This window comes from Mytilus edulis, chromosome 9 (assembly GCF_963676685.1).
Source record: "Mytilus edulis chromosome 9, xbMytEdul2.2, whole genome shotgun sequence".
Taxonomy (NCBI): domain Eukaryota; kingdom Metazoa; phylum Mollusca; class Bivalvia; order Mytilida; family Mytilidae; genus Mytilus; species Mytilus edulis.
Window position 1 is genome coordinate 20,879,476 of NC_092352.1, and position 26,772 is coordinate 20,906,247.

General features: G+C 32.4%; 2 protein-coding genes across 5 annotated transcripts in view; one reads left to right on the plus strand and one right to left on the minus strand.

Moving 5' to 3' along the window:
- The window catches only part of LOC139489636 (COP9 signalosome complex subunit 1-like), a 29,780-nt gene extending 8,945 nt beyond the window's left edge, over positions 1-20,835 (minus strand). For 2 of the 4 annotated variants that reach the window (XM_071276264.1, XM_071276266.1), the window contains exons 1-5: positions 20,752-20,835; positions 13,123-13,212; positions 11,744-11,928; positions 9,591-9,752; positions 8,686-8,821 (exon numbers count right to left, since the gene is read on the minus strand). In XM_071276264.1, the coding sequence (XP_071132365.1) occupies positions 8,686-8,821; positions 9,591-9,752; positions 11,744-11,928; positions 13,123-13,212; positions 20,752-20,784 (606 nt within the window). In that variant the 5' untranslated portion in view covers positions 20,785-20,835. Of the gene's footprint in view, positions 1-8,685; positions 8,822-9,590; positions 9,753-11,743; positions 11,929-13,122; positions 13,213-20,659 lie in introns of all 4 variants that reach the window. The other 2 variants (XM_071276263.1, XM_071276265.1) reach the window with 2 other exon arrangements.
- Positions 1-26,772, plus strand: part of LOC139489648 (leucine-rich melanocyte differentiation-associated protein-like) — a 511,226-nt gene that overhangs the window by 148,257 nt on the left and 336,197 nt on the right. The window lies entirely within an intron of this gene.

Consider the following 26,772-nt stretch of genomic DNA (forward strand, 5'->3'; position numbering starts at 1 on the left):
TTTTTTTTCAAATCAACGATGAAGTTTTGGATATTATGGAAGGGATTTTTTTTAAGGACAACGGAGGTACCTTAAAAGTCTATAGGAAAATATACAAATAAAATAATATAAAACAATTTCGAAGGTCACAACTTGTATCTTATAAATCAATGATAAAGCGACTTCATCAGTATTAACAGTTATAAGATTGCAATCAGATGACTTTTAATTTTGTTTGTGTTTCAGGAGTGGGAGTGTATAAGATTACCTTATATTACAATGTTTGTTTATATTGCTTGACCCTTATGGGTGTAATTTTGCAATAAAGATTAAAAATATATACTTTGGATGTTCCATTCTCAGCATTGTTTCTGGTCTGTCTGTTCGTTTTTTTGTTCGTCCGTCTGTCCCGCTTCAGGTTGAAGTTTTTGGTCGAGGTAGTGTTTGATGAAGTTGATATCCAATCAATTTCAAACTTAGTACACATGTTCACAATGATATGATCTTTCTAAATTTAATGCCAAATTAGAATTACCTCATTTCCTCAGTCCACTCAGGGACTTTCTATACTAATTAAAGAAAGTCCTTGGTCTGTTAAACATAGAAAATGATAGTGCGGATTGGGCATCCGTGTATACTAGTGACACATTCTTTTTTTAAATTTATTAAACTTGTTCTCAGTGGCAGATCCAGATTTTTTTTATATATAAGGAGAGGGGAGACTAACTGATAATGTCATGAGAGGACCAGCTCCAGTCATTCTCAAGTGATTCCCTATATAATCAATATTTATTTTTCAACAAAAGGGGGCGGACACCGTGTCATTCCCCCTTTATAGCCGACTGAGAAACTCAAAGGGCTGTTTAGGCAGTCAATGTCGTCAAAAGCTTCTATGTGTTGTATAGCCAGTCATTGAGTCCGTGTCGTTAAAAACTTCCATGTATATCAATCAATCAAATCAAGACTATTAAAAACTCTCATCAACGCCATTCCCCACTAAATCCGGCTCTGGTTCTATTAATTTAATTCATTACTTCTTCAACATACTAGTATCGGGAGCATGTGAGTATGGTAGCACTCCGTAGATAGGTCTGTAGTTTTGCATGTATGACACTAACAGTTGGCCTAACGTATTAGAAGGCCAGGGTTGGAAGGTTATTCAACATTCTGTGGCTCAATTGTAACTATATTTTCTGTGAAGTGCTACCTAAGCCGTGGCCTGGTGAACCCTACCCATTTTTTTCAAAGGATTTTCCAATAGCACATCGAAACACTTCCAGCATTCTATATTTTTTCACCAAAAAAATTGTACCTCAGCATAATACAGGTCATGAGGTACATTTGTTTGAGGAGGGGGTTTCAATTACTGTTTAATTTCCTGTTACTACGAATTTTCGGGATTTTATTTTCATCAGATTTGCCCTGTTGTCTTTTCTTTTAACTCCGTGTAAACCCTCACACGCGATGTTTACAGAATTATTTGTTTGAAAAATTAAATTTGTTGTATTACCTCTTAATAATATTTAGTTAGCTTTATTAGTGCCTTTTCAAAGTCCAAGCATTGAACATTGCAAACACATATAGATATTTTCAAATGAATTAGAAAATATCTTCCCAAATCGACAGAACGAACAGAGAGATATTTGCCACTGGTCTTTACCCAGTTAACGATTCACTCTTAAATGCATTTCTCAAAAAAACGATGGGAAACAGAAAAAAACCAGACTATATCTTTTGGATAAACAGCCAAGGACATTTCCAGACATGAATATAACTGCATGGACCATCGCTTACAAGTTTTGTGACAGAACAGACTTACAACTTTACTATAGTATATGTACAGTGCTTAGAACTCTCATAATTTTACTCCAGTTTACATAGTGCATTCTTTTATGTTTTACGATAACAGAACTGTGTTTTATCAAGGTTTATCATAACTCGTATGGTTTTATGATAACTAATTTCTGAGGAATATGTTTAATAATGTAAACTTTATTTAAAGATACGTTTTTTCCAACTGGCGCTAAAGAAAAGCACCATATGAATATTCATGAACCTACAACGATTGCTCAAAATCGTTATTTAAAAATCCTGTTTGTGAGATGTAGATTCATTTCAATACCGAAATTTCGTCTATATATTAAGTTTCACAAGTGAATAACACGGAGAAGCTATATCAGAAGGTACATTACTCCCATTTTGTTTGGGTGTGAACCATCGATGTTTACAGCAATATCAAAGAATAAGATGATGATGGTAGAAAGAACTATGGGCGTCATGTGGCAAATATTACATGCATATCGGACCATGAGTTGTCAATCTGTATGAAAAGATTTCCAATACAACCATATTATTGAGAAGGAATGTTTATATGCTCTCGTACTAGTATTACAGGGTTCTTGTGTCGTTCACCTTAGACACGCATCTTTTTAACGATGTTTAAAAAAAAAAGACAGAACCAATTTAATGTCATATATCCCTTTTTTTTTAATATAACTATAACAAGAATATCCCTATTTAGCGGACAAGCAGTTTATTCTTTTTTTCTGTTATTGAATATTGAATACCAAGAAGGAAAATAAATCCCGAAATTAATTTGAAACTTTGATACTCAATAGTTTTCCAGCAAAATATTCCAATCCCTTGGGGATAATTAGTGTTTGTCCAGTGGCATATATAACATGCATGTCGGAGCAGGAAATTTTGCATAATGTACTTTCAGAACCATGTTCACATCATTATACATTATAGCCAACAATTGTGATGACAACTCCTTCCTTTGTTCGAGAACAATAATGTTGAAATAGAAATCTGTGATTTTACTATGTCCATAACTTCGATGAACCCAAAGCAAGTTAAATATCGACCTGTATTTAATTCAAATAAGTTCTCTTCTTCTTCTTCGTCCATCGACATCCCATGATAACATACTGTTGTCATACGAGGACTAGTTTATTTACAAAACTTTTAACCCAAATAAACAAAATGTGTGTGTCTTTCTTATGTTCAATGTAAAAATGTATATAATTTTGAATTGCAACTATCTATAGTTCCGTAACTTTCTATCAAGGCGTATAAAAGAATGGTCGATAACTGCGTATTGTTTGTTAAATCAATATTTCTTGTATGTTTCAAACTGTCCTTCACTTTTGAGAACGAGTACTTACATTTCCCCAAATTTACCCTTGGAAAAAATGTGAAAAAAGATTTTTATCTTATCAAATCTTTTTTTTTGGAATTATTTAGATTTTTATAAATAATATTCTTTACAACAGAAATGTAATTTATAAACAAGCTTATGCGCTTAGTAATGACTAGTATATCGGACACGCAAGACAGAGATTTATACTATACACCTGATAGTTCAAAATGGAAAGTTACAAGTTATCGGTCGTATACACTGATCAATACCCTTAGAAGTGAAGCGATGCATGAACTTGCAAGTCCGACAGGAAATCGCTTGAATACCTGAACGTGTCACCTCACAATACATTTGGGAGTAATACCTTTAGCCATGCTGGTGATCAGACAAGGGAAGGTACAAACTTATTTAAATAAGTTTATTACATAAAAGAATTATGAACAAATTAGATTTTCGAAAACAATTTTCACGGAACACTTATTTACGCTCATTTATGACTTTGAACTATGACTTTTTCACCAATTCCCATATAAACAGTTAAAAACGACAGACCTTGGTTACCACGGTATAGCTGGCTTATATTAACCCTTAAACCAAATTTCAGAAATCCTTGTATTGTAGTTCCTGAGAAAAATGTGACGAAATTTTTTCAACTTGGCTATCATGTGTAAAATCAAACAAGTGTTCGGTAAACAGAAAGTTGTTGAGTGATGAATCTGAAAACGCATCAAGTTCCAAGTGTAGCTGACTTATATCAAGCCTGAAACCAAATTTCAGAAATCCTGGTAGTGTAGTTCCTGACAAAAAATGTGACGAAAAATATTCATGGGACGGACGGACTGACTGACAGACTGACTGACGGACGGATGGACTGACGGACTGACGGACAGAGGTAAAACAGTATACCCCCCTTTTTTCAAAGCGGGGGTATAATTAAATATCTTACAATGCAAAGCTAGTTGTTTGCGATGTGCGATGATGCGTAGCTGTATGGTAGATTACCACGTGAATTAGATTATTTTGATTATCTTTGAATTCACCACAGTCGCTTGAATTTAAGTGATATATATGTATGAAAAAAAAATTTAAAAAATACTGTTATATGTATAATATATATATTTTATACATAGTTATATGTATAATATATATATATTATATGTATAATATATATATATTATACATATAACAGTATTTGAAAAAAAAAAATCATATATATTATATATAATATAACAGTATTTTTTTTATTTTTTTTTCATACATATATCACTAAAATTCAAGCGACTGTGAATTCACTAACACGTGGCTGTTGACACATTACACACAATATACTTAAAATACCTGGGACAATTTACACTTCTGGTTTATTGTCCCTTTAACCAGCCAGTGTATCTGTGTATGATGTATTTATCTACCGTGCAAGGGTTGTGTAGCCAGTCAAGGTCGTTAAATGTATCTCTAGCTCCATTGACAGACTCCCATAATAATATATTCGAAAGCGGATCCCGGATTTTGAAAAAAAAAAAGAATGTGGAAGGACGTAAAGACAACATTACAAATTGGACTAGTGTACATGCAACATTCAATCTATTTCTTGTGTGACAGTTTACTGACTGTCAAACCCGTGTTCAATTTATTATTTTGATATGGTTCCATCATTCGAAAATAAGTAATTAAAATCTCAGTAGGCTAAAAAAAAACTACTGGATTTTACCAACAGAGTGCAACAAACTCAGGTCACGGAAATGGTCTCTACTACTTCAAACTTTGGCAATCATGGCTAAAATAAAATCTAATCAGTCAATTTCACAGTATCACAATTTCATGTAACAGAAGAAGATAGTGCCTTGAAGATAGCTGAGTAAAATAAATATTTTTTTAAACAAGATATATGTAGGGAGCTCTATTTTTAACCAACCCGCGCATGAACAGATTCATTTTTTCTTGTATTTACTTCCTGAATGACACGACTCTAGAAATGTTTGCCACTGGACATCAATTTAAAAATTAAATAGAATCAGACAGTCATGCTCGAGCAAATAACATTGAGAACGGAACTTTATAGCAAGATATAAACTATAGTGTATACAGATTGTATTTGAACACATACGAGGGTCTTGGATATTGTCTTATAGTTGTAAGTAATTTTTTCTGTAGTCTTCATATTTTCCCCCATTATTCTATATTCTTTGTTTTCTTGGTGTCTATTTTATTTACTTTTTTGGCCCTTTGTTGTGCACTTTTTGTCCATATATATTCTCTCTTCTTCTATATAAATCCTATTCAAACCCTTATAAACATACACAATCAAAATTTTCAACTCAAAACCCCAGTTGACTTGTCATCCATGGAGTTTTTCTCAACCGTTGAGAATATAACAAATGCTAAACGAGTCCGTTTAAAAAAAAGATGTGGTGTGATTGCCAATGAGAAAACTCTTGTTAAGAGACCATATGCCACAGAAATTAACAACTATACATGTAGGTCACCGTACGGCCTTCAACAATGAGCACAGCCCATACTGCATAGTCGGCTATAAAAGGAGAAAAAGTCTAGGAGTCCATTACTGATATTACATATATATATGATTAATGTATCACGTATACGTCTGATGCTTAATTGTTGGCTCTGCTGGAAGGCAAAATATTTAGCTCTTTCCTGACTAGTATTTAACACTGAAACTAGATAAGTTATGAAAATCAAGGAATCTATACATGCTATAACAGCAAATTTGAACGGAACCAAAACGCAAATTAGTAAAATAATAAGTATACAACTTGCATTTCAGCATTTTAATATTGGTAATTATTAATGATGTAATGCGTAAATAAGTTATCCTACACAGTGGAACAAATGGGAAGCCAAAGTACGTTAATGTCTGGATTAATCTTCTGCAAAAACAATGTCATTTTGTTTATTTTATCTGGTTAAATCTTCTGACATCAGACTCGGACTTCTTTAGAACTGAATTTTAAATGTGCGTATTGTTATGCGTTTACTTTTCTACTTTGGCTACTAGAGGTATAGGGGGAGGGTTGAGATCTCATAAACATGTTTAACCCCGCCGCATTTTCCCGCCTGTCCCAAGTCAGGAGCATCTGGCCTTTGTTAGTCTTGTATTATTTTAATTTTAGTCTCTTGTGTACAATTTGGAAATTAATATGGCGTTCATTATCACTGAACTAGTATATATTTGTTTAGGGGCCAGCTGAAGGACGCCTTCGGGTGCGGGAGTTTCTCGCTACATTGAAGACCTGTTGGTGACCTTCTGCTGCTGTTTTTCTATGGTCGGGTTGCTATCTCTTTGACACATTCCCTATTTCCATTTTCAATTTTATTTCAATAAACTGACTTAAATAAAATTTAAGCAAGTTAAACTGTAAGCTTGCCGCCGTTGATACCCCCGCCGAAATATTTCGGTTCACAGGAAGTTGAGAAATGAATCTGAAAACGCACCACACAGTACAACTTACTTGCATAAACCCTGTAACCAAATTGATAGATACGAAAAAGATAGATACGAAAAAAAATTACTTAAATAAATGTTTAATTTACATGTAATGTATGACGTACTTAAAATCATCTTTGTGTAAAGAAACGTTTGAATTGGCTGATCTTTTTGTAAAGCATGCTATTTTGACGGATTCAGACTCATTAAAGATGCATTTCTTTCTAACACAAAAGATGCAAACGGCTAAGCACGCACATGTTTTGATCATTTTTTTCAAACACATACGTTTGCAAAGTTTACATAAACTTTGACAAACTATGCAAACACTAAAAATGCGTCTGCAGTTTGTCGTTTGTTAGTACAAACGCTGCATTTGTTTCTAACTTCAACCTGATTAAACGAAGTATTTGTTTCTACGTTTGTAAAAAAGTCTGATTACCAACAACATGTGCATGTATTATTGACAATTCAAACAGGGTCATTAAAGATTTATCAAACGATGTATTTGTTTCTACTCGTGTATCGTTTAGAAAACAGTAACACACGCGACACAACGTTTACAAAATTCTTGTTAGAAAGAAATGCGGCCTAAGAAAAATCTTATTAGAATCACAAGAAGTTCTGATAGGTCGTAAAATAAACTTCCCATCACTTTATTCTTTTCACATGTCAATTTAAAAAAAAAAATTCGCAACGATGTCATAATTGAAAGCACGAGGAAGGCTGGCCAAAATGTTCAACTTGCGGCTAGTGATTGACAGGTATGATTATATCTTGGGGCTCTTGTGGGGAGCGTGGTGTCGGACGGAAAAAAGATTTCCAGTATTCATATATATATATAAAATGTCGATCTGATGTGGAAAATTGTGAGTTTTTTTTTTAATAGCACAAAGAAAAAGACGTTAGAAGAGTAACAATGTGTAACTATAAACGAATTACTCGTTTATAATCTACGAGACTGATCAGATCGAAGTTTGATAAAAAAAAAAAAAAAAAGAAAAAAAAAAGCATTCAATATCAAACCTTCATGGTTGGAGAAAACATGTTCAATGTATACCTCCAAATATGTCTTAATAAATTATATTGTGTATTTAAATTATCTCCATTGAATACAATACAATTTATTAAATGTATCTATGATATCCTCCATAAATAAATATCTGTACAGGTAAAGTTAAATTCGGATCAACAGATTGATTTACGACCTTCCGCTTGTCCATGTTGTATTGCAAAAATATCACAGCAGGTGTTACTCACACTAGACAAGTGTCAAATCAGTATGACATTATGTCGGATTACGGCATCTGCAGTAATTTTAAAGACTCTGTTTTTACTGTTTTTACAGGAACTGATTTATCTTAACATGACAATAAAGAAGAATATTTGTAGTATTGCAAAGTTACCACGTGCATTTTCCTGTTCATTGGTCACATTTAAATAGATTATTCTTTATTGAACTAAATTCGATATTTAAATTGCAAGTAACTTTAATATCAAAACCACCGATTTTTATTTCTCATATGAAAAGGGTAATAAGACTGTTATTTTTATCTGACTGTAAACAGTGTATATAATCACAACGATCTATTAATAACCGTTGCTCACAGATAACGGATTATACAACGATCTATTAATAACCGTCGCACACGCATCACTGGTTCTATCACTGACTCAATACACACCAGTTTAATCGGACAAACGGATAATTCCCTGAGACACGGAAAATCTCCGGAGAACCGCAAAATATACTGTAAAACGAAAAATTTACGATGAACCTCTATTTATTATCCGTTCCGCGCAGATTTGCCAAAAATCGCTGTCATTTGCCAAATAGGTCTACCAGTGTTTGTCTTTCCTTCTGAATCTGCTGTCATTTTCTTACTTGTTTTTTTTCTAACAGACTATCATTGTGACCAGCTAGAAGGCTGTCAGACAAGAGAGCATAATATTTTCTCAGTTTTATTGATGTGTTATTAACCACTTAAAAACACCATGACACGACACTTATTGGGATATTTTGTTGTATTTTTTCACTAAGAACATTACTGATATATAAACAAAAAGTGAAGTTAGTGACCCTATACTTACATGCATTAAGCATCATTAAAATGTTTACCTTTATAACATTTAAACACATGTTAACGACATGTTTAGGACTGGTACAATAATCTCTAGCTCTGGAGTAACATTTTAATGCATTACTTAAATCTCCACAATCTAAATAATGGTCTCCTAAGTCATCATGGCCACGTCTAAAATAGAAAGAAACAAATTACTGATGCTTATTAAGAGTAGGATGTTTAAAAGTTCAATAAAAGGCATACATGTATGTTATCTATGATGTTTTTGAGTATAAATATAATCACATGTAAATGGTAGTCTTTTATCTGTTGATATTTTTATAGATCATTTTTGTCAACGTACTGAATTTAATAAATGAACCTCAATGAATAAAAAAAATTTGAAGGTAAAAATACAAGACTAGGCAAATATCCTTCTATTCTTAACCAGACATCTACTGCACTAACAAACTAATATAATCAGAATGAATGACTCTACAAAATGCTCACACGTGACTTTTGACCTTTGATCTTGAAATTTACCAGGATGCAAACTCTCCTTCAAGACAATCACTTGATGTTGTTAGATAGTGATTATATGATCTTACTTCTTAATTTTATGTTCTTATCAACAAAGCAGAAAATCCAATTTTAAAGTCTTAGTTTTGAATAGGCTTTGTATCGAATCACATCATGCACAACCTCCATATTTGGAGTAACTTCAAAAGGACCATAAGCAATGTTTGTAAGATTGTTTAGATGTAATGGACAAACTCTGATATTAGATTTTATGAAAGATGAGAACTCAATTGTTCATTTAGCAGTTTTACTCTCATACTGTACATACAAATGGACAGATATAACATAATGCTATACACTATAATGGAGATGTCAAAAAAATAGTTGTGATGTGATAAAATTTTAAAAAAATTCTCCTCTAATCATGCTGTAAGATACTGACCTTATGCTTTCTTTGATGGAATTACTTTTGTAGTTTTTTAGATCTGTATCTAGTTTTTCCAATTTGAGAGCAGCTTTCTTTGATGTTATTTCTATCCACTGTGTATCTAGACCAGGAACATTGTGTACAATACCTGCCACTGCATCTGGTAAACTGGATGATCTAGAATTTAAATAACATAAACATACATGAACTTGAAGAAATGTTATATACATGTACATGATTAACATTTTCTGAGTTTTTCACTCAACTTAATCTCAACAAGAATGTGTCCATAGTACACGGATGCCCCACTCACACTATCATTTTCTATGTTTTTGTGGACGGTGAAATTGGAATAAAAACTCTAATTTGGCATTTAAATTACAATGATCATATCACAGGGAACATGTATACTAAGATTCAAGTTGATTAGACTTCAATTTCATCAAAAACTACCTTGATCAAAAACTTCAACCTGAAGCGGGACAGACGGACAGACGAACAGACAGACGAATGAACGCATAGACCAGAAAACATAATGCCCCTCTACTATCGTAGGTGGGGCATAAAAAAAATGCCATGGTAAAGGAAAAGGTATTGTATTTGTAAGGCTACTTTGCCCTTGAATTCTTGAATTGGAATATCACATTTTTATTCTGATTGGTTCTTTTCTCTTTATTTATTTGTTGTCATACAACTGTTTGACATTGTTGTAAACGATACTAGGAAATCAAATAAATCTCATAACATTACCATGACTACTATGTGATAAGACATTTTTGTTTGATGTTACCAGTGTGGCTTCCTTAAAAACAAAACCTCTTGTGATCATGGAGGTTTATCTGTCTCTTTGTTCTTTGGACCCCCTGTCACAGGTTTTGGTCAAGCATGAACAAAACTTTTTGCAAATACATCGCCCTTAACTAGTGTATAGAAATCAATGATGTGAACTTGTTTAAGGAAATATTTTGTCACGGTTGATCAAATAAACAAGAGGCTGTCACAACGACAGCAAACCGGATTTATTAACATTTATTTGTGTCCTGGCAATATCACAAGAACCATTACTGATGAATGGTGAAAGTGAAAATCGTCAATATCAAATTTGACCTCCATTTTGTCATCAGTATCAACATATTAAAATTTGAAAAGCTTAGATTGAATGGTTCATGAGTAAATGCAACAACCTGAATGGAAACACCATTTTACGATCTTTCAAGAACCATAACTCCTGAACGGTAAAAGTCAAAATCGTCATTATTAAACTTGACCTCTATTTTGTCATCCGTAACAACATATTAAAATTTCAAAAGCTTTGGTTGAATGGTTCATGAGAAAATGCACGGACACGACGGGAAACACCATTTTTCAATCTTTCAAGAACCATAACTCCTGAACGGTAAAAGTCAAAATCGTCATTATTGAACTTGACCTCCATTTTGTCATCAGTAACAGCATATTAAAATTTCGGAAGCTTTGGTAGAACAGTTCATGCATAAATGCACGGACACGACTGGAAACTCCATTTTTCAATCTTTCAAGAACCATAACTCCTGAACGGTAAAAGTCAAATTCGTCATTATTGAACTTGACCTCCATTCTTTCATAAGTAACAACATATTGAAATTTGGGAAGCTTTGGTAGAACAGTTCATGCGTAAATGCACGGACAACTCCATTTTTCAATCTTTCAAGAACCATAACTCCTGAACGGTAAAAGTCAAAATCGCCATTATTGAACTTGACCTTCGAATAGTTGTCAGTAATAACATATTAAAATTTTAAAAGCTTTGGTTGAACGGTTCATGAGTTAATGCACGGACAACATTTGATTGCCGCCCGCCCGCCCGCCCGCCGTACATCCCCAAATCAATAACCGACATTTTTGTCACAAAAATCCGGTTAAAAATCATGAAACAACCACTCAAATAGCATCTGTTCTGGTTCAGACCTAATCTTTTTTCAAGTAAATTAAAATCCCTACTCCTGACTATAGAACAAGATCTTTATTTAAGCTGAAGTTGAAAATGTATTTGGAACAATTGTAGCACAAATATCCTAACAGTATAAATAGAAAATTTCTTAATTCAGCACACTGAATTTGCTGATGAACAATAAGTATGAAGTACTATCTGGTGTGCTACCATTGCTTATAAATGCCATTATACTTACGAAGATACTGCCTCTTGGAGCTTTCTATGAACTTGTTGATAAAGATTTGTATTGTATGTTGTGAGGACATAAGACAAAGCCATTCTAAGTGCTTCAACCTTCAATGGTGGACAGTGATCAGATATAAATAGTAATCTGTTAAGTTTGGCTAATCCTGAATACTGACTGGCATACTGCTCTAGATCCTTCAAAATATAACAAATAGACATGTATGTTACATGTGCCTAATTCGTATGGTTTACAGATTATGAGGTTATTGTTTTTACCCTGCAGTTTACTTCAGAAGTTTCTGAACTGTCAACCTCACATTCAGTAATCACTAAGTTTTAACTGATGTGGCTTTTAAAAGTTTTCTTAAAAAAGCAAATAAATAATGAAGGTGAGAAACCAAATTATATTTCATTTTGTACTGTTTAATTTAATATTCAAATAATAAATGCATATTCTAATATGAAGTTCTTCTTAAGCTTTGGGTACAAAGCCATGTTCTAATTCAAATAGAACATGGGCTGCACGTGATTGACGTCACAATTGAAATTGCAACGTCAGATGAGTTTTGAACAACGCCACAGATCAAAATGGACATTTTTGTTGGTGTTGCTCGCTAGGAAATTAAATAAAAACATTTTAAAAGTAAGTTAAAATGTTTCTGTTTTTTTTATTTTTTTATTGATAAACTGCTGATTTTCTATAACGTTTTTGGTTCATGAAATCAAAATGTGGACATTCCGAGCGTCTACCATAGGTCCGCTTCGAAGTGAAAAAGTTCAAATATTCTTTTAAATTCGAAATAATTCTATCCTGCTATGCTCTATGCTCATTTTAACATGGGTAGGCATTATATTTGTAAACATTTAATACCTCGCTAACGCTTGGTATTAAGATATTAACAAATATAATGCCTACCCGTTAAAATGAGCATAGAGCATGGCAGGATAGAATTATTTCTTAAGTATTAATTGATTACAAGCTAATCCTTACCAGATAAAACAGCAAAAACTTTGACGCTCAGTAAATTGTGACATCTGTACATCATTGTACATGTAAGTGCATATTGAACATTTGTTAATTACTGAAAGGTATTGAAAGGTGCTTTCATAAACTACCAAGCTTAAAGAATTGGATCTAAAACAGATTTAATATTCGTAACTCATTGGAATAACAACATATCAATCATTGAAGAAACAGATTATACATTTACAATACATGTACATTATTGAAGATGATAACCTTGTTGCCAAAGCCTTTTGGAAGGACTCTGTATATTTTGTGTAAATGTAATTTTGAAAAAATATATGTCCTTTTCCTATCCCTGATAAAAACACTATGTAAATAATCAATGAATTTGACAAATAAAGTATTGGTAAAGGTTTACTTACTATAGAAGAATTTTCAACAACAAACTGATCCTCCTCTACGTTATCATTTTCTTCCACCTGTCCATCTACCTGCATTGGTTCTGCAGCTCCCTAAATTAAAGAAAGGTTTATATTTACATGTACATTAGATGTTTTGAACAGAACTGAGATATTATTGTAACTGTTATCCAACTCATTTATTATAGGCCGATTCTTATTTCATGTTTCTAACCTTCCAAACCCTGATGATTTTGACTGTTCGAGAATAAAATTTTGAAAATCTACATGTAGTTTGAATGAATAACAGTGAGTTGGGTTATTAGTCAGTGAATATTACTAGACCGACAGGATAAACTTAAGTGATACAAGCAGTCATGAACAATGTCAATGAAAATATATTCAAGAAGCCAAATTACACTTATTATTTAATGTTCAAAGATATTAAATTCTAGATTCGGGGAGAAACAAGTCTAGGGCTGAGTAGGGCAATTAATGAAATAATCGATGTCAACAAACTTTGAGTTGCTAAATTTTCAGGGGATCTGATCATCAACTATAGGAAGAAGTCAAGTTTCTAGAGAGCTGCTACAGTTGTACATGTATTCAAGAGTTGCCTTTTTTATACATTCTTTTAATAAAACACAAAATTCAATATGTTAGCATACTTAAAATATTTCAATTAAATTTTAAATGGTGATTTCAGGGCTCACACTCCTTCGGAATTATAGGGAGAAGTGACTTCTCTTTTTGAAACTGATAGGGAGAAGTGGTGAGATTTGAAAGAGAAGTGCTCATTTGCGCGGTTCGCTACAATGTTTGGATTTTACAATAGTATAAAGGGCCATGTGTAAATAATGTTCTTTTTATATTGTTCAATTCATATCTGAGTAAAAAAATTACAATTAAAGTAACATTTGAAATTAAAAGTTGTTTAAGTTTTACTAAGGTTCTTGTGAGAAACTAATACCACCTAAATATCTAGCACTAAAAAAAAAAAAAAAATATTTTAGAAAATGTAAAGAAATTATAATATATCAATTACAATTTAATTAAAATTTATCTTGTGTATGAAATTCAGTGTTTCTCTTAAAAAAATATAAAAGTTATTAAGCTGGGCCATAATATATTGTATATATATTAGTATAATGGTCTCAGAGTTAAGCAACTTTAATCAATAATTTGAAACAATCCATAAAAAATATAGGGAATTATATACACCAATCAATTAGATGTAACCAAAAGTCTCTTAATGAGTGTGGAATGCGTAATTTTTCCCTTTGGGATCAATATTCTTTTGTCAGTTGTTCCATCTGTGCGTCCGTAGTAATTATTGTAAAAGTACGGATTTCGGTCATAGCTGGTCCGGTTCAGATCCGTAGTTTAGAACTCGGTCAATGGCGGACGAATGCAAGAAAATTTACAAAAATAAACAATGTTTGACAAGTTATTTGGAAAGGAACATGACGTTTTTAATGCAATAAATGGATTAAACATTTACTGGAGGCAACTTTTGTCACGTTTAAATGAAGTAACAAACTTATTTTGCCGCAGAAATTTAGGTTGATGTATGTTTTCGAGTAACAAGCACCGGAACTTGCGGAAATGCATGAAGTGATAAAAAGTTGTATTTTTATCAAAGTATTTTTATCAAAATACCTGCTACACACTGCGAAGACAATGCTTCAACCTCTTTTCTAAAGATAATGAATCGTTTATGTCTGAATTTCTTTAATTATCAATAAAAAATTGATGTTTCATCAACTTGGTAACAATTGAAAATGTTCGATGACGGAAGCGACTGAAAGCGAGTATCGTCAAGAACAGGGCGACTTGTTTTCGCTTTGGGGGGTCGGGGAAAGCGAAGTGACGGTCGGGAAGGCAACTTCTTCGCCCAAGTCGCCTGGTAGCGTGAGCCCTGGATTTATTCCAATAATTTCACTAGTCATATTAATGCAGTCACTTCCAAAAAATTCTCTGTATAGAAAAAGGTATGTAAGGCCAAATAAAACTAGAGGCTCTAAAGAGCCTGTGTCATGTAAAATAAGGTTAAAGTCATAATTTATAGTATAAGATATCATTAGATACTATAATAATAGGCAGTGTCTGCGCGTACCCGCATGTGGGTACGAATAGTCAAATTGACATTCGTAGGCTCCGCGTACCCACATCCGGTTTTATAATAAAATGCAATCAAATCGGGAATTAAACGTGAAATATATACAGAAATTATTGATAATATGGGGATTTCGAGTAGAACGAGTGAAGGGTAATAATATGACAAATAATATTTTCGAATTGTATTTATAAGTTAATAATATATAATAAACCTTGCAAATTAAATGCACACTGATTGAAAATGAAATATACAGTCCCTGTAAACTATAGTCCTATAATATATAATATCCGAATTTTAAGTTGCTTCCACGCCTCAGAGGCAAAATATTTTTTGATGCGCTGAAGGTTTACATTTTCGTCAAACATTTTGTTATTTATTAACGAAGCTTTCATAGAAGATTATTGGCATCGGCCTTTGTTTTTTTTTAGAAATAATGTATTAGGCCTTCATTTTTCCTGTCGAACTTGTTTAGAATTTTTGCCTCCGTGAATACAGGAAATTTTTTTTCTGTAAAACTTGATTTCCTCTTTATTTTTTGTTTCCAGTTCTTCTTTTCTCTGCAGCTGCAATTGACTCTGAGTTTGTTTTTATATAACAATTGTATAAAATTAATCGACTGATACTTTTGAACAAATTGTTCCAATTCATGATAACTTTGAAATGTCTGCCCCACATGTATATCACTCTTTTCCCATTTTAAGAATATTTATTAACCGAGAAAAACTGTTCACTTACATATATATAAATGTTTACAAAACTTCTAAGTAGTTGATCAATTTTATTCACTAATTGCGATAATTTCTGTATATATTTTACGTTTAATTCCCGATCCGATGGCAATTTATTATAAAACCGGATGTGGGTACGCGTAGCCTACGAACGGCAATTTTGCTATTCGTACCCGCATGCGGGTACGCGCAGACACTGCCATAATAATATCCAAGATAATAGCAAAAAACTGCAAAATTTCCATAAAACTACTACATTGTACATGTAACTCAGGGGCAGCAACCCAACAACAGGTTCTCAGATTTGTCTGAAAATTTCAGGGCAGATATATCTAAATCTGATGAACATTTTTACCACCAGTCAGATTTGCTGTAAATGCTTCAATTTCAGAGATAGAAACCAAAAACTGCATTTTACCCTATGTACTATTTTAAGCCATGTCTGAAATCTTGTTTCGCAGGTAAGGTCATCGGTCACATTTTTTAAACTAGATACTCTTATGATGATTGTGGAGAAGTTTGGTTACATTTTGTCTTAGTAGGTTCAGAGGAGAAGATTTTTGTAAAAGATTACAAAAATTTAAGAAAAATTGACTATAAAGGTGTAATACCACCAAATCATGGTACATTTGTACGTCACATCAGGTTGTATACGAAAGTAGGTCTAAAAAAATATTCCCTTGAATTTGACATTTTATTGCAGTAAAAACATTTCTGTGTAATAAACATATGTCTTGGGTATTTCAAAACACCATTATTTTTTATTTGGAATTTCTATAGAAAATTTTGTAATCTTGAGGTTACATGGTGACTAAACCTTGTACACAGATAAAATAAGGGGAGACATTTGATTGGTTAACTTCCAATGATGGTTATTTTCTTGTATGCAATGAAATGTTATGTGAATTTTTTTCTTTAGTACTGGACAGGATAAAACTTTACTCATGCCAAGTATTTCTTTATTTAAAACAAAGATAAATTCTGCACATTTTTTTTGAAAAGTGCAAATTTAACAAAGACTAATAGGGGGAAATCAATGGTGGTATTACACCTAAAGGGCAATAACTTCTGAAGGGGTCAACTGACCATTTTTTTTACTTATTAGTAGATCTTACTTTGCTGAACATTATTGCTGTTTACAGTTTATCTCTATCTATAATAATATTCAAGATAATAACCAAAAACGGCAAATTTTCCTAAAAATTACCAATAAAGGGGTAGCAACCCAACAACGGGTTGTCTGATTCATCTGAAAATTTCAGGGCAGATAGATCTTGACTTGATAAACAACTTTGACCCGTTTCAGATTTGCTCTAAATGCTTTGGTTTCAGAGTTATAAGCCAAAATCTATATTTTACCCCCATGTTCTATTTTTAGCCATGGTGGCCATCTTGGTTGACTGGCCGGGTCAACAGACACATTTTTTAAACTACATACCCTAATGATGATTGTGGACATGTTTGGTTATATTTGACTTATTTCAAATGTAGGTTCAGAGGAGAAGATTTATGTAAAAGATTATAAAAATTTACAAAATTGTTGAAAATTGACTATAAAGGGCAATAACTCCTTGAGGGGTCAATTGACCATTTTGATCATGTTGAATTATTTGTAGATCTTACTTACAGGGTTCGACACTAACGCTAGCCCGCTAGCCCGAGACTAGTAACTTTTGTGTCGGGCTTGTAAATGTCCGTGGCGCGGTAGCCCGAGGGGCTAGTAAATTTATTTGTCATTGAACATCAATCTGTTGTACTTTCGGCAAAGTACAGTCCAACCGCCGGTCATATCTGACAACTTCGTCGAATATTGTCTACACTGGTTCCACGACCTCTTTATTTACATACAGATACAGATACTGGAGGGTAAAATTTCTACCGTAAACCAGTCGCCATATACAGTCAACTCGGCCTAAGATTACTCGGCCCTTAAAGTAAGAATGCACCACGTTTCAAGATAACCCGTTTTGAAATAAACAATAATTATACTGGCATATACATTTTGGTTTTATTATATTTTATCATTAATCACAACAGAGATCCTGATAAATCGTGTGCATAGTTTAGCCTTATCTATTACATAGTCGTCGCGTAAATAGTTTAAATTGGAAATGTCCTTTCGTTCTAAAAATAGAGCGTTGAAAGGTTCCCTGTTGAAATTTTCCGTTACTCCAAAGGTACACGTGGTGATGAAAACTTTTCGAACTTCTCTGTCTTTATCGAATTAGCGTTTGTCACGTCGTCATAATTCATTTCGTATTGCTCGGGACTTATCATTCCAGTTGCAATGGACTGAAACGAAAGTAAATTTCCAGTAATAATATTAAATGTGATTAGCTTCTTTTTGAGAGCTGAGGGGGTGATGATGATAACAAGACTAAGCCATTGGTATCAGAAAGCGTCCATTGCACGTACCGGGATGTATGCATGTCATAATGCATTAGCGAGAACAGGGTTAAAACTCGTCATGAGACAAATTAGTCCGAGATTACTCTGACGTCCAACGGCTGTTTTGCCAGATTTATAGAGACAAATCAGTTGGAACATGAAGACTCCGCATCAGAAACCAAAAGTAAAATAGGGGACAAGTCAACTTATTTATGTAAATAAAATTAATCAAAAAACATTGTTTTTTTTAAATTTGATTATTTTAGTTGATGAGATTTTTGTAAGCAAAAAAAGTGTCACATGAAATTGTGTCTTCTGATATTTCACAATTCATCTGTGAAATTTCGTTCAGGGACAGAATATCACATTTTTAAACTATAAAATAGTGCCCCCCTTAGTTAAAAATTGTCCCAAGTCCTTTGACATAATTTCATGGATGTTTTATAAAAATATGTCACAAGGGACAATTTTTCATAGTGTAGCTATTTTTTTTCTGTCCCTAAAAAAGGGAAATAATTTAGCAATCATTGAAATGTTTTACTCAATTCATTAACAGTAAAAATGCAAGTTTTGACAAATAAATTCCTGCCGTTAGATTTCTTTAGATGTTTAGTGTTCATTTTTTAATTTTAATTTTTTTTTTATGAAGATAACAAGTATGAAATAGTTATTTTTCAGACTGAAAACATCTTCTTAAAAGGCCTAAGAATGCAGGATTTTGCATCTAAATTTCAAAAAATTTCTGGGGGGGCATGCCCACTCACCGGGGTACCTGACACAGAACAGGGCTAGTTGAATATAATTTTTACTAGCCCTGCGGGCTAGTGCCTACAAAAGTTAGTGTCAACCCCTGACTTAACTGACCATTATTGCTGTTCACAGTTTACCTCTATCTTTAATATTCAAGATAACCAAAAATGGCAAAATTTCCTTAAAATTACCAATTTAGGGGCAGCAACCCAGCAACGGGTTCTCGGATTCATCTGAAAAATTCAGAGCACCCTGAAAGTAATTATATTCTATGGCCTCAACAAAGAACAAACGACATACAAATGTAATGTTGGTGTGCTACTCGCTATAACTTTAAATTCTATATATTACATGAATGTATGTATCAAATACAAACATAATAACAATAATATCATAATAACAATTACAAATTCACATTAAATCATCTGTGAATACACATGTCTCTTCTTTAGGCTATAGCGAGAGTCGATGGTCAGAAAGATGACTGCACAAGTTTTAAGTGCAAACAAATGGTAATGAATATTCATGAACGTATAACCAACTAAATTTTATAGAATGATTATTCAAACACAATTGAAGTCTTTTGTCTAGATATGATCAAAAATGATTTTCTAAATTCTATTGTCAATAATTTCTTAAACTTTAGTTTTAATTTTTCTTGTTAAATAAAATTTATCATAAATTTATTATGAGGAATAACACAGGAAAATGAGGTTCTGGTTTGTCTATGTCCAGAAATGTCTCCAATGTCGCAAACTTTATATTAAACATGGAGCAGATTTGTTTCTGTGTCGAACTGTCATGTTACCATAAATACAATGTACATGGATATAAAGCCCACCATTGATTCTGATTGATAAGACTGGCTTCTCAGAAGAGTGTGCCTTTTATCTGTTATAAAGTATAAATCTGACAAAGAACCAGCTTGAAATTATAGATCGCAACTAAACATGTCAAATTAATATTTATTCCTAAATTCTATCTTCTTTCCTTGTTGTCTGTTTATTTCTTTGATCATCAAACATGTCAAACTTGGGATTTAATTTATTTTCTACAGAATGATTTTACTGGACTTGTTGGACAAGCTTAGTATGGCTTTTTTGTCTGACCTTTTTTTCTCTGGTACCGGACAATACACCTTATCGCTATTTGTCAGCCATTACTGGATATCACACAGGTTCCCGTAAAATTTTGACGTCATAGATAAAAAATTATATCTGACGCCACAATGGAAAAGTGATTGTTGAATGACGCCAAAGTTCAAGTGGCTGGGTTAGCTGGGAATAGCGATAAGGTGTATCAAACAAGCGTTATTTTTGAGCCCTTCAAATTTCCCAAATTTCTTAAAGTTAATTTAGTATCAATCGGAAAATATACTTATACCTAAATTTAAGGTTAAACATGCTTTGTCTCTTTCACATGCAACAGCTGCCCAATGTATTGTTTCTTTAAAAAATACAATAACACACATTATTTCAATATTTAGCTGTATTTAATAAATATTTGTTGATATTGTAATTTTTTATGAGTATGATACCTCGTGCAAGCTTGGTAAACATATAATTTACAGTTTTACCTTTAGTTTACGGACCATGGCATAACCAGAAAGATTTGGCTGATAACAGACCTGTTCTACAATCATTTTGTTTGCTGTAAGTTACAATTTACCTGCAGTAAACCTTGCTGAAATGACAGCGGCATTTTTCCGGAAGCTTATTGTGTAAACCGGAAGTGAAAATGCGCATATTCAAATAAAATCTGACCACTAACCAGCATATATTTTTATTAAGTTTCAGAAAATAACGGCCATGTAAAAGCGAAACAACCAAAAGATACATGATAATATTTGATTTTGAAAACTTCACATATGCCAAAAACATTATGAGACTGTCAAATATCAAAATTTAAAAAAATAAAACAAATTGGGAATGCTACAGAAAACAAAGAAATCTAGTAAATAAAATTTAAAAGAAATCCATCAGAAACTATTTCATGGAAAGATGCATAGGAGGACCTAACAGCAAAGATTTTTGGCCAACAATCAAGCCTTTCCTAACAAACAAAGGTTCACATTTTTCAAAAGACCTAATCCTTTGTGAAGAAAATAAGATAATTAACAATCAAAATGAAGTTGCTGAATTATTTAATAATTTTTTATAAATGTTGCCAAAGATATCTGTAATAGATGAACATCATCCAAGTATTAAAATAATAAATGAAAATAAACCAGAAAAAGAAGAACTAAATTTTAGCCCAGTAAATTCAGAGTTTGTTAAAAAAACAAATCAATAAAATTAACATCCAAAAGGCAACAGGAAAAGATGGAATCTCTTCAAAAATACTAAAATTATCCGAATCTGAAATATCCAATCCAATTTCTAAACTAATAAATAAATCATTTGAATCAGCTGTTTCCCCAGATAAATTAAAAGAAGCACAAGTAATACCCCTTCATAAAAAAATCAAACACCCTTGATAAAGGAAACTATAGACCTGTAAGTATATTGCCCATGATTTCAAAAAAATTTGAGAGGTCTATAGAAAATCAACTTGTTGAATACTTTAATTCATTTTTCCACATTTTTCTGTCAGCTTTTCGAAAAGGATATGGATGCCAAACCGCTTTATTAAAAATAATTGAAGATTGGAAAAAGGCTTTAGATCAGAATAAATATGTAGCAGCTATATTAATGGACTTGTCCAAGGCTTTTGACTGCCTACCCCATGACCTCCTCCTACTAAAATTAAAATCCTATGGGGTTTCCGCCTCATCTCTTAAACTTTTGGAAAGCTATTTAACTAATAGAAAACAGTGTGTTAAAGTAGGTACTAATTCAAGCTATTGGCAAACAATGTTTAAAGGGGTGCCACAAGGGTCAATATTAGGGCCAACATTATTTAATATTTTTTTAAATGACATTTTCTATTTTATTCATAAAAGTGAACTCTATAATTATGCAGATGACAACACCCTTTCATACGCAGATAACGATTTAGATAAATTAATTAAAACTTTAGAAGATGAAAGTAAAATTTTGATAAACTGGTTCTCAATAAATAAAATGAAAGCAAATCCAGAAAAATTTCAAGCAATAGCTGAAGGTAAAAAAACTAAAGACAAAAACCTAAAATTCAAATAGAAGGTAATGAAATAGAGTGTGAAGATAACGTTAAACTTCTAGGTGTAACAATAGATTTTAAACTAAATTTCAACGAACATGTCTCTATAATATGTAAAAAAGCATCCAAACAATTAAATGTATTAAAAAGAATAGGTAAACACCTGACTAAACTCGGAAAATTAACAATTTATTATTCTTTCATAATGTCCAACTTTAACTACTGCCCACTAGTTTGACACTTTTGTGGGGAGGTAAATGCAAAAAAGATAGAGAAAATTCAAGAGAGAGCACTAAGGTTCATCTATGAAGACCATTCAGCAAGTTATGAAGATCTACTCTGCAAATCAAAATTACCATCTTTAGAAATAAGAAGAATGCGATCTTTGGCGATTGAAGTTTTCAAAATTATAAATAAAGATTGTCCTGTATATCTCCATGATTTGATTCACTTAAAGGAAAACACTTACTCTTTCAGATACCAGAATACAGCAGATCTACCACATGTAAGAACAACTGCATATGGCCTACAATCCTTCAGGTATGCGGGTGCTAGGCTTTGGAATGAGCTGCCAGATGAGCTTCGAAAGCAATCATCTTTAAATCAGTTCAAGAACTTGATTAATTCTTGGTCTGGCAGCTCATGCCAATGCTTTGCCTGCAAAACCACTTAATCTATGTTCATTATTTTTTTTGGTTTGTTGCTTTATTTTCAGCATGGCAAATTTATTTCATTATCTTTATTATAGTGCTTCTGCTGCTTTGTGCTAATTTTAGAAACTTTATGTGCTTTTAATGTGCTTTCTATGTGCAAACCACTTTTTTTTATCTCGTAATTGCATGTATCAGTATGTGTTTAACATATACGATGCTTAAAGAACTTTTGTGCTGCATGGTTATATACTGATATGAACTCTTGCTTTATATATTGTAATAGATGAACATCATCCAAGTATTAAAATAATAAATGAAAATAAACCAGAAAAAGAAGAACTAAATTTTAGCCCAGTAAATTCAGAGTTTGTTAAAAAAACAAATCAATAAAATTAACATCAAAAAGGCAACAGGAAAAGATGGAATCTCTTCAAAAATACTAAAATTATCCGAATCTGAAATATCCAATCCAATTTCTAAACTAATAAATAAATCATTTGAATCAGCTGTTTTCCCAGATAAATTAAAAGAAGCACAAGTAATACCCCTTCATAAAAAATCAAACACCCTTGATAAAGGAAACTATAGACCTGTAAGTATATTGCCCATGATTTCAAAAAAGTTTGAGAGGTCTATAGAAAATCAACTTGTTGAATACTTTAATTCATTTTTCCACATTTTTCTGTCAGCTTTTCGAAAAGGATATGGATGCCAAACCGCTTTATTAAAAATAATTGAAGATTGGAAAAAGGCTTTAGATCAGAATAAATATAAAGACTGCCTACCCCATGACCTCCTCCTACTAAAATTAAAATCCTATGGGGTTTCCGCCTCATCTCTTAAACTTTTGGAAAGCTATTTAACTAATAGAAAACAGTGTGTTATACTAGACATACAATACAATTTACCTCTCACTTTTTTTAGTTATGCATTTATGAGTGAATCGTTGTTTGAGTAAAGACCAGTGGCAAATGTTTCTGTGTACGTCCAGTCGATTCGAGAAGACCTTTTCTAAATGAATTATGTGTTCTGCAATGGTGATGCTTTGAGTCTTGAATGAATGATACGTAAAGGTTTTTTTCATAACAAATAGATATATGTCAAGTTTTGACAAATATGTCTGTAAAGAACTTTATTAATAATTGTTACAAATTTCAATTTTATCCAAAAATCGTTTCTTCCTTAAATATACATGGTAAAATTAATGTTCGAAATGCCTAGTTTTGTGTTCACTTAACCTACACAAAGCCTACATTGACTATCGACTGCATTGAGTTTTTATTAATGGGTACGTAATTGTGTTTAGTTTACGTGTGAGTTACACTGTCACGGAATAGAAGTTCCTTCATAATATAAGTTCCAAAAGGAAGAAATATTCTGGAATATTATTTCCACAGGAATAAATATTACAGTATATGTTCCTAACGGAATAAATGGTATAGAATATTTTTTCCAACAGGAATAGCCTGTATTATGACATTGTTTATAACAAAGTTTCCAGTGGAACTTCTGTTAGGCGGAACAAATATACGTTGACAACACTAACACAATACCGAGTTTAGGTCAATGTGAACACGGCCTTAGATAGTTAGTTTATACATAGATTGTATAGATCAACCAATTATTGGTGGGGTCCATAAAATTAACAGAATGTCAATTTTAATCGTTTCTCCTCAAAACTCTGTTTGAACAGTTTCTGCGTGTGTAGATGAATTCATTATGAAATAAACATGAGACTGACGGGCATAATGTATCAACTGAGATATGCACACACCATACGATGGGACCGAGAGAGTTTGTTTCTGCTGAGATATGGGAAATTGATAATTAGGAAGTTGAAATAGAAATAGATTTTAGCGTGAAGTCGTCCATTTGTGTCAATATTGAGGGAAAACATCACAATCTTAACAGTGATGTTCACTGTTAAGATTGTGATGTGTTATATTATTATAATGAGACTGAACAAAAGAGTTTGTTTTTGTTGTTGTGATAAACAATACTTGTATCTGACATAGCCGTGCATGAAATTGTAAGTTTTGCATTTCTCTTTTTAAAAAAATGACCTTTTAGGTCGCCGTATGACATTCAACAATGAGCAATACCTATACCGCATAGTCAGATATAAACGGTCATTTGAATTACTGTACACATTCATGCATGTGTAAAAAAAAGTTTGAAACTAATAATTATTCAATCCAATCCGAGATTCAACAATGACTGGTCCACATCATAATAAGTAATAGAGGTAAACTGCCTGGTAGGGTGAAAATGACACTACTGTTAAGTTAATTTTTTTTAGCAATAACGAATAAAAGTTTGTCAACCAAAAGTTTTGCTGACTGTAATTCCCTTAAAACATGTTGTTTTGTATTGGTATAGTTTTCGGGAATTTTCATTTGCGTATTTGAGGCAAAATACATAATTATTGACTTTATACAAAATATACACCCTTGATAAACATTCAATGTTTCAGAAATGATACATAGATACAAAGTAAAATCATTTATTAAAACACTGCAAGAAAATCCTTCCAATTGTTATAGTGGTATAGTCACAAAACGCATTGAAATTGACCGTGGTATAGTAAACATCGAATACTCTTATATTTAATGCGTTTCCCTCAGTTTTAGTTTGTTACCCCGATTTTGTTTTTTGTCCATATATTTACGAGTTTTGAACAGCGGTATACTACTGTTGCCTTTATTTATACAGGTCGTTATTGCATGCTATGGTTAACGAGTCCTTTTGGTGATTGGTTAGGTAATTTTTGCATCTTACAAACGAGGGTTACACTAAAGACCTGAAAGTGGACCTGAAAAGACCTGAAAAGACCTGAAAATATACGACTAAATTTATTCAAATTGCAATAACTTTTTTACTATTGGATGGAATTTCTTCAAGTCGGAATTTTATTGATTGTTAATATTCATATTTCATTAAAATTTAAATGTTTTAAATTAAAAACAATTTTTTGATGCCAAAAGTTGCACTAGCTTTATTTTGGATGAAATTATTTTAAATTTACGATTTATTGTTTAAATCTGTGGAAGAGAATTTCAAGCATGCGTATTACATAGTAAACAAAGCACGTGTGTTAGAATTAAAAAAAAAAAAATTCTACATAAATTAAACCTGGGAACAGCATATCTAATATATATGTTCCTGATTAAACCAAGTTTTAATTTAATTTTAAATCATAATTGACAATTGTCTGACCTGATGAGTAATTAAATAATGAAGCCAGTTGGTATGGAATTTTTATTTCTTTATAATAATAGTTTGGAGCTTGTGATTAATTGCCAGGTGTGAATTAAAAACACAGGTAAAGAGATTAGCAATCATTAGCCAATAGCTCCCCAAGGCATTAATATAGTTATTAGGAGGGCCCTCATGAGTATAACACTTTATTGGAGTGGCAGTTTAATTACAGGAAGTCGATAACAAAACAAAAATATGTTCAAAATGGCGATTTTGAAAGTCATCTCAACGAAATGACCGAAAATATTACTGTTGAAAAATAAAATTTGGCCTAAATCCCAATAAAAAGTTCAGGACATTATAGTTTCAGATTAGGACATGACTGGCAAATAAGACCGTTTCCGGACCCTTGGGTCCAATGCAGTTTTCGGCTTATATCTCAAAAACGAAAGCATTTAGAGCAAATCTGACAGGGTAAAAATGTTCATTAGGTCAAGATCTATCAGCCCTGAAATTTTCAGATGAATCAAACAACCCATTGTTGGGTTGCTGCCACTTAATTGGTAATTTTAAGGAAATTTTGCAGTTTTTGGTCATTATAGATAAAGATAAACTGTAAACAGCAAAAATGATCAGCAAAGTACGATCTATAAATAAGTAAATATGACCAAAATTGTCAATTGACCCCTTCAGGGGTTATTGTCCTTTAATGACAATT